The 16,389-nt window shown below is 35.3% G+C and overlaps 1 protein-coding gene across 1 annotated transcript in view; it reads left to right on the forward strand.

Annotated features, from left to right (window-relative positions):
- RYR2 (ryanodine receptor 2) overlaps positions 1 to 16,389 on the forward strand; it is a 517,690-nt gene that overhangs the window by 122,455 nt on the left and 378,846 nt on the right. Inside the window, exons 11-12 of the mRNA XM_049697219.1 lie at positions 9,657 to 9,731; positions 14,697 to 14,853. Of these exons, the coding sequence (XP_049553176.1) occupies positions 9,657 to 9,731; positions 14,697 to 14,853 (232 nt within the window). The remainder of the gene's footprint in view (positions 1 to 9,656; positions 9,732 to 14,696; positions 14,854 to 16,389) is intronic.

Below are 16,389 nucleotides of genomic sequence, written 5' to 3' on the forward strand. Positions count from 1 at the left end.
CATCAGAGTGCAAGTGGATCAAAAGTGGTAGTACAAGACCCACCAAAGAAGAGGCACTTTAGGAGGGAACTCAAAGAACTATACCCTTGAAGCAGTGAGGAACTGGAAATAGAGCAGCCCTTGCAAGTATTGAAACTCAGCCTCAAATAATATTAATTACCATTTGGATTAAGATGATGTGGGATTGCTGGTGCCCCTAGATTACTTTACCTGCAAGAAGCAAAAGTACATCTTTGGGGGCTGGGGGACTAACACAAAGAACTCAAGTGATTTCTGTGTTTTACACATACCGTATCTAATAATCAAAATTAAACACGCTATTTTGTTTCAACCCTGACTGATGTACTGTAGTACAGTTCTGGCACCAACTCCCCAGAATTAATAGATAATACAAATTACGGGCTTTGTTCCCTACAAAACTGCCCTTATCTCAGACAACAGCCACAAGGAGAGGGGTGGTCCTCAGACCATCTGTACTGCTGTACAACTGGCTACAAATTTGGGGGTTCCCATAACGCCTTTAGATTTAAGAACTCAGGAAAGTGCTGTACTTACGATTACAATTTTATTATAAAGGATTACAAATCGGGCCAGATGTAGCTATGTATAGGGCGAGGTCTGGGAGGGTTTCAAATGTAGAGTTTCTTTTCCCTGTACCTGTGGATCAAGACATCTTACCCTCCTGGCACATCATTGTGTCCATCATCCAGGAAGTTCAGTCAAGCTTTTGTCCTAGAGTGTTTTTCTTGGGGTTTTGTTATGTAGGAGTGTTTGAGTTCAATCATGTACTCAATTATTTAATTAATCTCTACCACACTTTCACTCCTCAGGGGTCAGGCTGGATCAAACTTCCAACCCTCTGGTCATCTGATTTGTCTTTCCAGCATGGCCAACCCTCTTACTGAAGCTATCTGGGGGCCCACGACGAGTGCCCCCATTACCATAAATGAAGGTGTGATCTAAGAGGCTCATGAAAAACATAGTCTCTTACATCACTTGGGAAATTCAAGGGTTTAGAATCTCCCTTCTAGGAACCAGGGGCATGGGTCAGCCAAATTCTTTGTTATACAGCACAGGCATATAAGATAGGACCCACCTGAAAAGCAAAGGCAAACACACTATAGAAAAAGGCATACAGGTCATAGATACACAGATAATAGTGTTATCACAAGTAGAATTTAAAATATTTATGATTATTACCTAAGAATTAAAAGACCAGGTGAATAAATTTGGTGGAGAACTGGTAACTATAAGAAGGGGTCATATAGACATTCTAAAACTGAAAATTAAAATAACTGATATTAGAACAGATAGATTTAATATCAGCTTCGACATAGCTGAAAAGAGAATTATTGGACTGGAAATAATGTCAGAAGAAATATTCTGACCTAATACTGAAACACTGATAGTCAAAAGATTGGGAAATATGAAAAAGAGCATACGAAATACATGGTAAATAATGAATGGTCTATCATACATGTATTGGAGTTCCAAAATAAAAGGATAGAGAAGAGAAGGAGGCAGCAGGAGAAGGAAAGCAGGAGGGAGACAGAGAACAAGAAAAAGCGTGCTTGCAAGTACACAAGGCACAGGCAATGTTTAATACAGTTGCTTAAGAATTCTCCACAACTGACTAAGTATATTAAGCCACAGATTCAAGAACTATGAACCCTAAGTAAGACAAATGAAAAGAAACCACACTTACATCAGACTAAAAGTACTGAAAAGTAAACACAAAATTAAACACTTAAAAACGGATAGAAAAAAGACGTGATATCTTTAAGGGGATAACAGTAAGATTTACAGCTCACTTCAAGTAAGAGACAATTGGAGACATTGGATATAAGCTTAAAAGTGCTTAAAGAAAGTAACTGCCAACCTGCCGATCTAGTAAAATGTGATATTTTTCAAAACAAAAGAAAAGCATAAAAGTGGCTAAATTTTATAATCATCCTCTTCATTTTCTTCCTAGTATAGTCCTAGTATATTTTCTCCTAATATATAAATATTAAAAAAACATTAAATAAGTGATTTTTAAAAATTAAGACTTTTGAAATTGAAGCATAGTTGATTTATAATATTGTGTTAGTTTCAGGTGTACAACATAGTGATTCAGTTATTTTTTTATTATGTTCCATTATAGGTTATTACAAGATATTGAATATAATTCCTTGTACTATACAGTAAATCCTTGTTGCTTATCTATTTTATGTATAATAGTTTGTATCTGTTAAATGCCATATCCCTAATGTGTCCCTCCCCACCTTTCCCTTTTGGTAACCATAAGTTTGTTTTCTGTGTCTGTGAGTCTGTTTCTGTTTTGTATATAGATTCATTTGCATTATATTTTAGATTCCCTATAAAAGTGATAACATGTAGTATTTGTCTTTCTCTGTCTGACCTATTTCACTAAGCATAATATTCTTTGGCCCATCCATGTTGCTGCAGATGGCAATATTTCATTCTTTTTATGGCTGAGTGGTATTCCATTGTATACATATACCACACCTTCTTAAGCCAGTCGTCTGTTGATGGGCACTTGGTTGTTTCCATGTTTTGGCTCTTGTAAATAGTGTTGCTGTGAACATTGAGGTGCATGTATCTTTTCGAATTAGAGTTTTTATTTTCTCAGTATATATACGCAGGAGTTGGATTGCTGCATCACATGTTAGCTTTATTTTTAGTTTTTTTAAGGAACCTTTATACTGTTTTCCATGGTGGCTGCATCAATTTACATTCCCACCAACAGTGTACAAGGGTTCCCTTTTCTCCACACCCTCTCCAGCATTTGTTATTTTTAGACTTTTTGATGATATCCATTCTGACACGTGTGAGTTGATATCTCATTGTGGTTTTGATTTGCATTTTTCTAATAATTACTGATGTTGAACATATTTTTATGTGCCTTTTGACCATCTATAACTCTTCTTTGGAAAAATGTCTCTTTAGGTCTTCTGCCCATTTTTTGATTGGGTTTGTTTTTTCCATTTTGAGTTGTATGAGCCCTTTGCGTGTTTTGGATATTAACCCCTAATGTTGGTCACATTGTTTACAAGTATTTTCTCCCATTCCGTGTGTTGTATTTTTGTTTTGTTGATGGTTTCCTTTGCTGTGCAAAAGCTTTTAAGTTTGATTAGGTCCCATTTGTTTATTTTTATTTCTTTTGACTTGGGAAACTGCTGTAAGAAGACATTGGTACGATTTATGTCAGAGAATGTTGTTCCTATGTTCTCTTCTAGGAGTTTTTTGGTGTTATGTCATATATTTAGATCTTTAAACCATTTGGAGCTTATTTTTGTACATGGTGTGAGGGAGTGTTCTAATTTCTTTGATTTACATGTAGCTGTCCAGCTTTCCCAGTACCACTTGTTGAAGAGATTGTCTTTTCTCCATTGTATATTCCTGCCTCCTTTGTCATAGATTAATTGACCATAGATGCATTGGTTTATTTCTGGGCTCCCTATTCTCTTCCATTGATGTATATATCTGTTTTTGTGCTAATAACATGCTGTTTTGATTACTGTGGCTTTAATAAGCATTATTTTTTAGAGGAGTTTCAGATTTACAAAGAAATTGAGCAGAAAGTACAGATACGTCCCACATATCCCTTCCAGACCTTCCTCTGCAGTTTTCCTATTATTAAAATGTTGCTTTAGTGTGGTACTTCCTTTACAACTAATGAGTCAATATGGGCACATTAGTATTAATTAAAGTCCGTTATTTACATTAGGATTCACTTTTAGTTTTGTATATTTTCTGGGTTTTGAGAAATGTATAATGACATATATCCACCCTTGTAATGCACACAGAATAGTTGCAGTGCCTTAAAAATCTCCTGTACTCTACCTATTTAAGACTATCCTTTTTTCATTGGAAGGAGTGGAGCACCTTTGTGCCTTTGTCAAAGGTCAGTTGACTATATTCGTATGAGCCTATTTTAGGGATCTCTATTTTGTTCCGTTTATGTATTTGTCTGCTCTTTCACCAGGACCACACCATCTTGATTACTGTAGCTTTATAGTAAGTCTTGAAGTTTGGTAGTGTCATTCTTCCAACTTTGTTCTCCTTTAATATTGTGTTGGGTATTCTGGGTCTTTGGCCTTTCTGTATAAACTTTAGAATTGCTTTGAAGATAACTGATTAGTTTCCTAGGGTTATCGATTGGGTTTGAGTTGAATCTATGGATCAGGTTGAGAAGAACTGATATCTTGACCGTATTGAGTCTTCCTGTTTGTATATGTGGAATGTTTCTCCAGTTATTTACTCTTTGATTTCTTTCATCAGACTTTTGTAGTTTTTCTCATATAGATCTTGTACATATTTTGTAAGAAATATACCTTTCTTTTCCTTTTGGTGGTAATATAAATAGTATTGTGTTTTAATTTCAAAGTTTTGTTGTTCATCACTGGTATATAAGAAAGTTGAGCTTGTCCATTAATCTTTCCATTAATCTTCTATCCTGTAACCTTCCTATAATTGCTTCTTAGTTTCAGGAGTTTTATTTTTGTTGTTGATTCTTTGGGATTTTCTACATAGACCGTCATGTCATCTGCAAAAGAAAACAGTTGTTTTTTTTTTTTCTCTCCTCAATTCACATACCTTTTTTCCCTTGTTTTATTGCATTAGCTAATACTTCTAGTACAATGTTGAAAAGGATTGGTGAGAGGGGAAATTCTTGCCTTTTTCTGTATCTTGGGGGAAATTATTTAGTTTCTCACTATTAAGAATGATGTTGATTGTAGATGATCTTCATGAAGTTGAGGACGTTCCCTCCTATTCCTAGTTTTCTAAGAGTTTTCACTGTGAATGGATGTGGGATTCTGTCAAATGCTTTTTGCATTTATTGATATGATAACATGGTTTTTATTCTTTAGCCTGTGCATGTGATGGATTTTATGAATGTTCAGTGATACTTTAAATTAATAAACTTATGTGTACAAAAGGAGAAAAGTAATCATTTTTGCTACATGGATTAAAGCAGCACATTTCTTTTGAGGTAAAAAGTAGTGATAGTTCCTATGGATACCAGTTATGACTTTTAAAGTCTATCTCGTTAGGATTTAAAGAAACATTTTTCAAAAGAGAATTTAGTTCTCTGGTCAGTCATTCATTTATTGAACATCAAGTTTGGAAAAATGAAGAATTCTGATATTATTTTACTGCTCTTCATTGCAGTAACTAAAATACAGTGATATGACTTTTTTGTCCCTACTGAATTCTACATAAGCATGTCAATCTTTAGAAGCCAGTAAACTACTCTTCTTTATTTTTAACTTGTGTAATTGATTCATCACCAAAATTGGATGCGACTGATTACATTTCCTTGTATTATTTTTGTTCCCTCTTTTGTTGTTCAGCGTTTGTTACACGCTCTAGCCTCTCTCTGGACAAGAAAGAAACCAGTATGTGTTCAAAAAGTAGAACAGTAATGACAACATCCCTTATCCCCATTGCTTTAAGGTCATATGGTAAATGTTAAAAGAAATAGTTCACTTGAAGGAAAAAAAAAGGTGGTGTCTGTGGTACTGCAGTAATAATTGACTATGAGCTGTCCAGTGTTAAAATAATATACTAAATTTAAGGCTTCCTTATGTTGAAGAAACAAAAGTAAATTGAAAATGACCTAATTGTTATTTTTGTAATTCATGTATAAGACAATTCTTTTGCTCATGCTTCACTGATCAAACTAATGTTTTTGGGATGATCCAAGTGTTCGGAAACACTCTGAATTTATCTGTAGTTATCGTGGGGAGAAAAGAAAAGGAATCACTCACAATGTAGATATTAATTCCAGATTTAGAAATATAAATAGATAAGTTGGACTTTCTCTCAGTTATTATGGTGTTTAATTTTATGTGTCAACTTGACTGGGCCACACAGTATCCAGATATTTTATCAGATTATTTGATCAAATTATTCTAGGTGTTTCTGTGAGGGTGTTTTTAGATGGGTTTACCATTTAAATCTATAGACTGAGTAAAGCAGATTGCTCTCCCTCCTGTGGGTGGGCCTCATATAATCAGTTAAAGGCCTGAATAGAACAGAAAGGCTGACTCTTCGTGAATCAGAGGGACCTCTTTCTGCCTAACTGCCTTTGAGCTGAGACATCAATTATTTCTTACCTTTGAACTGAAACCGAAACATCAGTTCTTCTTGGATATGGAACCTGTCAGTCTTTGGAATGGGACTATACCATTGGCTCTCCTGGTTTTCAGGTATTTGGGCTTGGACCGGAACTTGTATCATCAGCTCTCCTGGGTCTCCAGCAGATTTTGGGACTTGTCAGCCTCCATGATTGCATGAGCAGACTCCTTATAGTAAATTCTTTCTATAAAATTATATATATATATATATATATATACACACACACACACACACACACACACACACACACATATTCACACATATATATGAATGTATTTTTATATAACATATATTCTATATATTAAGATTTATACATATATATATCTCTCCACAACTTGGATCACAGCTTAGATGGCTACTGTTGGTATGTAGTGGGTAGAGGCCAGGGATGTGAAAAATATCCTACAGTGCACAGGACAGCCCCCCACAGCAAAGAACTACCTGGACCAAAGTGTCAGTAGTGCTACTGTTTAGAGACAGGTAGGCCATAGTTTCCTAACTTTGGCTCCCCCTTACGACCAGCTGGGGAGCTTTTAAAACACCTGACTCCAAATTTGGCTTAATCGGCCAGTGGTGAGGGCAAGGTTTCAGGATTCTAAAAGCTATCCACATGATTATATTCACAACCACCATTAAAAGCCCCTACTGAGGACCCTGGTCATTGATGTACCTAAAATTCTTAGGTTATAATGGATGGATCAGGGTGATCCTGAATCAAGTTTAATGTCAAAAGATAAACAAGTAGTCATTATTACCTCCTGATGTGATGTCATAGGAAGGCAAACACCAATTTCTGAAATGTTCTTGCCAAAGAATCACAAACTTGAACCTGAGTAAGTTTCTAGATTTCTAGATCTATCACGTAGAGGCAGATGTTAAAAAACACTGTGAGGATGTTATCAGCAAAATTCAGAATGTAGAAAATACTCCAGGACAAATGATACAGTTTTTTTGTGAACAAATGGCAAGAAGGAAAAAAGAAGAGGAAGGCAGAACTGTTCTAGAATAAAATAAAGACACCAAACCAATTTATGCATCTCATTTGGATCTTGATTTGGAAAAGCAACAGAAAGAAAAAGACATTTTTTTCCTTGAAGAACAATTTATTCAGATTTTTCCCATCCTGTGACATGATGGATAAAAGTAGATTCATTATTAAAAAAGAATAAAATTTGAAAGCAAGTTAACCTGAGAATGATTACCTCATGCTTCTCGGTAGGATGCCTGATCATTCTGTTTTCTATGGCTTTTGCTACATTTAAAAAGTTTTTATTTTATATTGGAGTATAGTTGATTAACAATGTTGTGTTAGTTTCAGGTGTACAGCAAAGTGATTCAGTTATACATATACATGTATCTATTCTTTTTCGAATTCTTTTCCCATTTAGGTTATTACAAATTATTGAGCAGAGTTCCCTGTGCTATACAGTAGGTCCTTGTTGGTTATCTATTTTATTTTATTTATTTATTTTTTGTGGTACGTGGGCCTCTTACTGTCGTGGCCCCTCCCGTTGCGGAGCACAGGCTCCGGACGTGCAGGCTCAGCGGCCATGGCTCACGGGCCCAGCTGCTCCGCGGCATGTGGGATCTTCCCGGACCAGGGCACGAACCCGTGTCCCCTGCATCGGCAGGCAGACTCCCAACCACTGCGCCACCAGGGAAGCCTCTGGTTATCTATTTTAAATATAGTAGTGTGTATATATCAATCCCAAACTCCCTAACTATCCCTACCCCCAACCCTTCCCTCCTGGTAACCATGAGTTCCTTCTCCAAGTCTCTGAGTCTGTTTGTGTTGTGTAAATAAGTTCATTTGTATCTTTTTTTTTAGATTCTGCATATAAGCGATATAATGATTTTTGTCTTTCTCTGTCTGACTTACTTCACATAGTATGATAATCTCCTGGTCCATCCTTGTTGCTGCAAATGACATTAGTTCAATCTGAAAAAGACATTTTTGAGACAATTGGGAAAATTTGAACAGTGAATGGGTATTTCATAAAAACAAATTTTTTTTTTTTTTTGTGGTACGCGGGCCTCTCACTGTTTTGGCCTCTCCCGTTGCGGAGCACAGGCTCCGGACGCGCAGGCTCAGTGGCCATGGCTCACGGGCCCAGCCGCTCCGCGGCATGTGGGATCCTCCCGGACCGGGGCACGAACCCGTGTCCCCTGCATCGGCAGGCGGACCCTCAACCACTGCGCCACCGGGGAAGCCCAGTAAAAACAAATTTTATATATATGTATATCAAGTGTAGAAAAATACTTTTGTATTATTTTATGTGGAGGTTGTATGTCGAAGGATAACTTGTGGTTATAGGTAAAACAAGGTTGGCCCTATATTGATCACTGTTGAAACTATGTGCTGGGTGTATTGGGGTTTATTATAATATTCTCTCTCCTTTTGTGTGTCTTTGAAAAGTTCCACAATAAAAATAGAATGAGAAGGAATATCTGAGTAGGTAAGAGGAATGCAGGCGAGAATGGTGTTAGGAAAACTGTCAAAGCAGTAGGGTTTTCCAAAGTGTTTAAAATAAATAAGTCCACTGGATTTGGTAACATGAAGGTCATTTGATGGCCTCAGCTAAATCTGTCTCGGTGGAGAAGTGGGTCTGCAGACAAGATTGAGTGCACTGAGGATTAAGAGGAGGTGGTAATGAGGCAGAAAAGCAAGGGAAGCAGGGGAGGAAAATATGGTCACACGTTATTATGTTTGTGACTGGACAGGGTTATGTGTGTTTGGATGATTAAGAGACCCAGTGGAGAGGGAGATGGTGAGCACTCGGGAAAGAAACAGGAAACAAGTTTTGTTTTCCTTAAACCAATCTCAAAAAAAAAAAAAAAAACAAAAAAACCAATCTCAAGGGGATGGTATAGAGACCAATTTGGATAATGTATACACATTACTTCGCATCACGTCTGACATATTAACAAATTGTTATTACGAGAGCTTTGGAATTTTGGTATGTGTGATGTACATCCAAAGAAATTTCTGTGTGTGTGTGTGACTTTTTTGTTGATATTTACATTTTATTGATGTTTACATTTTCCCATCTCTTATCATTTAACAGATTGTCATGGAAACATTAAAATTAATGTGTTTTCACATTTCTTTAAAATGTTTTAAATGTCTAGAAAGAATTTAGAATTGCAGATAATTATATGCATGTGTTGAAATATATTAAACTACACCTAAACTCAAACTCGTAGTGGAGTACGTTTATGGACTTAAGTTTAATGGTGAGAGTATTCACTGGGATAAAGAGAGAAAAATGGCCAGGGTGAGGGAGAGGGGATGAATGGGATGAGAGGGAGTAAAAGACGAAGGAATGTGTTTAAATCAAATGTTTATTCAGGTCACTGTTGTTATTTTTATTTCCAGTTATATTGTCTCCTACCAAAAAGTAGCTTTTACTGTTTCTCCAAAGCCTTCCCATTTACTTTTCTCTTTGAATTGGCTCGAAAAATTGAGTCCAAGAATGCAATGTTAAAATTGGGCTTTTTATTTCTTTTAACAGAACTGTTCATTACGAAGGTGGTGCTGTATCTGTTCACGCACGTTCCCTGTGGAGACTAGAGACGCTAAGAGTTGCGTAAGTAGAACTTCTAAATACAGCCTGACGCTCCGGGTACAAAGTACCTCGAGTGCTCTTGTGCTAACAACCAGCAAGCAAATGAAACCCTGAGAAAGTGGAGAGTCTCTCCTCTTTTACCTTCCGCCTTTATTTATCTTTCACTAGCCTACATTCACCAGGTAGTAAGCACCAATTTTATACCATCTGCTTTTGCGTTTAGCCTCATTTGTTTTTATAATATTGTCTTGTCCCAGTCTGTGCATCTCCTGGCAGGAAGAGCTCCCAGAGCAGAGTGATGTAAGGTTTGGAGACAGGACAAGTTGTTTGCAACCCTGTCGCACATTTCAGGTCTGGGTTTAACCTTGTAAAGTCACATGTAAAACAGTGGAAACTTGAACCTGAGTGAGATGTGACAGCCATAACTGGCAGTCACTATCTTTACTTACAAATAGCTTGATAGCTGAGTGAGAAATGTGGATTGCAAACAAGTCACTGTGTATTCATTATAGAAACAATGACCTTTTTTTTTTTCTGGTGACTTCAAAAAGCTGTCCAGAGATTGACTTTTAGTTCCTTTATGTAAATGCAATACTGATGGTAAAGGTGTCATTTTGAACTATTTTAAATAGAATTTAAATATCAGTTAAATTAAAAATAAAATGTTGGATGTTTTAGTCCTTTACCTAAAAATCAGTAAGTTTTCAATGTCTGTTCCCTGTTATATGACACTTTAAAAAATTATTGATTTAGGGTAACAGACTTCATGGATGGCTGTAGGGAACTATCTTATTATGGAATAAGCTGTCTTTGTCAACCTGATATTTTGAGATTAATGCTTATCTAATGATGATTAAAATGGTTCAGTGGTCTTCAGTTTTTTGTCTTTTTGTTTTGCTTGCATATCCCATACAATGATTTTGAAAAACTTTGTATTTCTTTGATCATTTTTAGGCTTGACACAGAAATTTTTTCATTATCAGTTTAAATAGATGCATAGAATATAACTTACAGTGTATTATAAGTAGTGACATTTTAAGATAAAATGGTTACACCACTCTTATAAAAGTATCCCATTGTCTCTAAGTTCTGCTGTGATTTAATACCCATCTTTGTTTATTTAAAAATACTTGAACATGGTCTCTTTAACAGTGAAAAAATTATATGTTACTCATCTTTCTCACTGAAATCATATTTCCTTTACTTTCCCATGACAGAATAGTACCCCAATTGGAATTTTTTTATGATTGAAAGACTTTTCTGCTCACTGTGTCATACTCCTATTCAACAAAAAAAAATGCATGTAAATTAAATTTATCTTTTATATTTTCTGTGGTTATAAGTCTGTGACTTTAAAAAAGTGCTTCTATATTAACCCCATTAATTCTTAATTAATTGATGATATTAAATTTCTTCTGTATAAAGTCATAGTTGATCGAATGCACTGAAATATTAAAACTTTTGATAAACATTGAACTTAAAAGTAAAATTTTATGGGAAGTGCACCTCTTAATGTGATGGACAAAGAAGAGATGACAAAGGAAAGGGAAGAAAAGTCATAGCTTTTGTGCTTCATAAGTTATTCAGAGAATTTAGGGAAAAGAATTTCAAATATATACATGTATTTTTATAATTTGCCTTGTGTATTATAAAAATGACAGCTTAATCAGAGAAATGAAATAGTCCAAAAAAGTGAAATTTAGAGAAGTTTTGTTGCCTTTAAAAAACAGACTCCAGATGTGTTTTCACATTTATAGATCTACCTACCCTTCACAATTGTATGCTTAAAGAAATGATTTTTTGTTTTTTTTTTTTTTTTGAGGAAACCAGGACCTAAATCTGTCTCAATTTATAGGTTTAAGAAAAAAAAGGATGAGAGCTCCTGAAAGCCCAACAGGAGTTCCTTTTTATTGTCAACAATGTTGTTGATGAACTGCAATTACATAAATCCCATTATTCAGCACGTGTTTCTATCCCGTGGTCTTAATTCTGTTCCCCTGCTGTTGACTAATGTTTGAAGTTTGAAAGGGGGAAGTTTGGAGTTTGTTTTAACTTTGAATTTGGTTGACTGATATATAGAAAGGGCCTGGGCCTTCTTCAGATACTGGAGATGAAAGGGGGTACTTTATCACCGTGTGTTTGTAGCTGTGCCTCTCAGAATCCAGATGACAGCAAGGGGGCTTGACAGCCAAGGCAGATCAGGGACTTTTTCAGCCATTTAAAAAATTAAAGAGAGGTGTTTTGATTCTACTCTATGACCCTTGATGTATATCTACAGTAGGAAAGCAGGAGGTTCATATGTAAGAGATGTAATTATTTAAAAAAAAAATTTTTTTTAGATTTTGTTGCATCTTTGACCTACTTTGGCCTCACTGTAAATTTACAAATTAGATTGCATTTAATTTGCATGTTATTATATGCAATGGCCACATAATTAATTTTTCTTTTTACTTGGGAAGTAATAGTCAAAGATCCTGCTTATGTTTATGACAGAACTTTATTTCCAAAGGTCAATGTTTGTATTATAATCTTTGAGATACCATATGTTTTTTTTCCCTCCAGTGAGGCCCCAAACTATGTATTTGTTATAATTTATATAGTCCAGTAATTATATATTTTATATTGCTTACTTATATAACATTAGTGTTGTCAAAAGTTTTTCAGTATTATGAACATTTTAACAAGGTAAGTTTTAATTTGGGGAGTCAAATGTAATAGAAAACACATTCCTGTATTGTAGCCCAGTACAAAGTTGTCAGAACACTGTAAGTAGGATATATGTTTGTTTCTGTAATGGGCATGATCACTGCAATTATAAATATGCATTTTGTATTTTAAGTAAAATTCCACTTTCTTATGTGTTACGAATTTTAAAAAAATTAACATACCATGACAGGTGACCAAATGCTCCTCATTTCTTTGAGATAATTACAAGTAAATATAGATAATACATATGGAACAGTTTTCTAATAACATAGGAAGCTGCTTTATATAACTTCTTTACTATAACTATTTTCAGTTTTTACTGAAATATTATTTTCTTGCCCTTGATTCTCCTGGGCTTTTCCTCTTTTCTTCTGGACCTGTGAGCTAAAGAAAATGTGTTTAGACTTCACAAAGTTTGGCTGACGATTGGCCAGATTCATTCCATTTCTAACAGTGGCTTGAGAGGAGTGCTTATGTATATGAGCCCTATTAAATAGATTTGAACATGGTATCCAGAATACCATATAGAAATTCTGGTAAAAAGTAGACACTATTACCAGACTAGAAATGCTTTAACATGCTGTTGTCGGTAAATGAACTTTAATTTCATTTTTAAGACAATACCGTGTTATTATCAGGGTTTATTGGTACATGATTGTTAATTTAGTAGGAGGACTTTTCCAAAGTAATTGTCTTTATAAACATATCCATGTAAAAATGAACTTATTACAATATCATTCTACTGTTAATTTTCCAGGCTAATAGTTCAGGTCAAAAATCCAGGTTGGGAAAACAGCATAAAATTGACTTATAGTTCACTAAGATTGGTGAATTCTTTTTAAAGTGTTCTTGATTTGTAGAATATAAAAGTTTAGAATGATTCTTTTATTAAATTATAAAAGTTATAATTAAATTATTAAAAATATAAAAGTTTAGAATGATTCTTTTATTAAATTCTTTTAATAAAAGAATAAAATTCTTTTATTAATAAGAATGATTCTTCTTATTAAAACTGGTTTATTAATTAATAAAGTCATATTGAAATCCTCCATACCTTTACTTTTTATTTATTTGATTCCTTACATAGTGGTAAAGCTTCCACTATAATTGTCTTTTAAAAAATTATCCTTGTGTTTCTTTTGTTTCATTTTCTGTTTGCCATTGACATGTGAAGCTTCATAACATAGTACATTCTTTTTAGAGTATATCTTTCTCATTATAAAACACCCGACAGTGTCCCCTTTATACTTTTTTGCCTTGAATTCTAATTTCTCTACTATCAACTTTACCATCACTATTTTCTTTTGATTTTGTATGCATGGTCAATCCTTTTTATTTGTATTTTTTAAATTTGATTTTACATCATTGATAAGAGGCTGTCCTCGTTTTGCACACTAGCATGATAACTGAAAGTCACCATTATCAGAACCTTGTTTCCACTCTGTACTGTAGTAAAGGGCAAGGCTCTGATAATGACGGCTTTCAGTTAACACAGTACTGTGCAAAGCAAGGATGCTCTGTATCTTAATTTTTCTTTTCTACCCTATCTGAAAGTCATTATTTTTAAAAGCAGACTTTAATGATCACAGCTTTGCTTTTTATCTTTTTTCTGCAATCTTAGTTTATATTTTCTCTGTGTTGCATTCAATTTTGCTTTCCCGTTTTTCCTCTTGACTCTATTAGAATTTATATTCTTGGTTTGTCTTTCTTGTTCATTGGTTTCTAATGACATAATTGTTCCACATTATTAAAATTTAAAGCATAGGAAGAGGTTTCTTTTTTCAGATAAATACGTACTTCAGTTTATATATATGAGTTCCAGTTTATCATAATTAGGCATTGACTCTGATATCACTAGTTTTCAAGTCTGTGCAAATCTAAAAATAACTAGTAAATGCTAAGGTATCATTTAAACTCATAGTGTCTGTATCTGTGACTAGCGATTAGAGGTTAACCTGGAACACAAGTTCTTGGTCATCTTTGCATGGGGTAGTGTTTGGTGTGGATGGTATTACATTTAATGTCGGAAGATCTTGAGTTAAACTTTGCTTCTACTTACTGTTAGCTCTATGACATGGAATATTACCTAATCATTCTGAATAACCATTTTGTTATTTGTGATACGAAATTAATAACACCAACATCATAAGGTTTGGGGGATCATTAAAGAAGACAGTGTATGCAGAGCACCTTTGTTCATTGTCTGACACATACATTTTAATTGCTGTTTCTCCTGTCATTGTGTTTGCTATTGGATCAAGTCTTAACTGTTTTTGCTAGGTGGAGTGGAAGCCACATAAGATGGGGCCAGCCTTTCCGACTACGCCATGTCACAACAGGAAAATACTTGAGCCTCATGGAAGACAAAAGCCTTCTACTCATGGACAAAGAAAAAGCTGATGTCAAATCAACAGCATTTACCTTCCGATCTTCCAAGGTAAGACAGAAATGTATAATTTTCGATTTCCTTTAAGTACATCCCTACTGCATTTCCTTTGATGTTAGAAATGCAAAAAGAAATGATGTATGTTTTACATGTATTTCCAAATCCCCATTTTCTCTTCGATGCCTTCCTCTTCAGTAAAGCCTATTTCCTAAACCACTAACACCTTCCCAGGTGTTGCACCTGGCTTATAGTTCTTTGGTTATTTACGTGTAGCACATCCATCCAGCCCCTTTTAGTTTTCTTAGGTGTTGACAGTGCAGTAAGCACAGACCTTGTGCTGCTGTTGTATAGCAATGTGATGGGCACACCAGAGCGTTCACACAGATGCTCTTATATACAGACCTTTCTTCTTACGTTCTTGAATCATTTGTAAGAACAGAACCTCTAAGAGAATACTTAATATCTTTCATGAGAATCCCTCTGAACTAGATGATGAGTAGAATATAAAAAAAAAAATGCACATCAAAGTCAAGTTGGAATGCTGGTGCTGTAGCACAGCTAGGCCCACGCAGTACCTCATGAAAGATTCGTCACTCACCAACCCCGCAGTGCGATGGATTGCTAACCATGCCTCAGGAAAACAGTAGATGTCCTGAATAGTGAAGTATCTCAGGGACAGTTGAAAATCACTTGTTCATTTGCCACATTCCAAGCATCGATTATATGCATTTTTGTGATAATTGTATATTTCTGTCCTTCATTAAATGAAGAATGTGAAACTTGGGCATCATGATAGGAATGGTATTAACTTACTGGTTAGCTTTTTTTGTCTCAGAGATGCAAAACTTTACACCCCTGTTACAGATAAAGGTAAGTTTGAGCAAGACCAGAAGTAACTAAAAAGACGGCAGCCTCTGTTTACATCCCTAGTGCCTCGCTCTCAGTTTTCTTGCTTTGGAGGACATGGAATGGTAGAAGATGCTTCTGATTTGATGTATTCTCCCGAGATCTCCTGGAAAGACAGCCAGTGTAGGTCCCCATCCTTTATGGTGAAAACAGACGAAGCTGGTCAACTCCAGTGGATAATCTGAGACAGGATTGGCATCTATAATTTGTTGTAGGGACCTATAGTGGGGCTCTGGAGAGGGTACCTGGGTGGACCTCAGGTGGACGGTTAGTTGCTCCTTGTGTCTGTAGCTGGAAAGCACAGTTGATCACACTGTGAACAAACTTGACGCTGATGGGCTTCTTCCTCAAGACTTTAACCAGGGTGGTGGGAATTTGCTAGTTTGTCCACTGATAACACCTCAGTCCAGAAAGAAGAAAAAATTCAACCCACCAAAGACGCATCAGTTATCTGATGGTGGAAGCCCTTTTCAAGTAAAAAAAGGTAGCGTAAAATGACATACAGCTTAATGGTAGGAAATCAGAAAAGTGAAAAGAAATGCACGACATCCCAGCAAAATATAATCTACCAAAATAAAATCCCAAAGAAGTAGAAAAAGCTGAACAGCCATATCACAATGAAAGATGTTAGAAAAAATTTCAATATATGGCATTTAAAAAGGAAAAATACATCTAACAAAA

Source organism: Orcinus orca, chromosome 14 (genome assembly GCF_937001465.1).
Source record: "Orcinus orca chromosome 14, mOrcOrc1.1, whole genome shotgun sequence".
Taxonomy (NCBI): Eukaryota; Metazoa; Chordata; class Mammalia; order Artiodactyla; family Delphinidae; genus Orcinus; species Orcinus orca.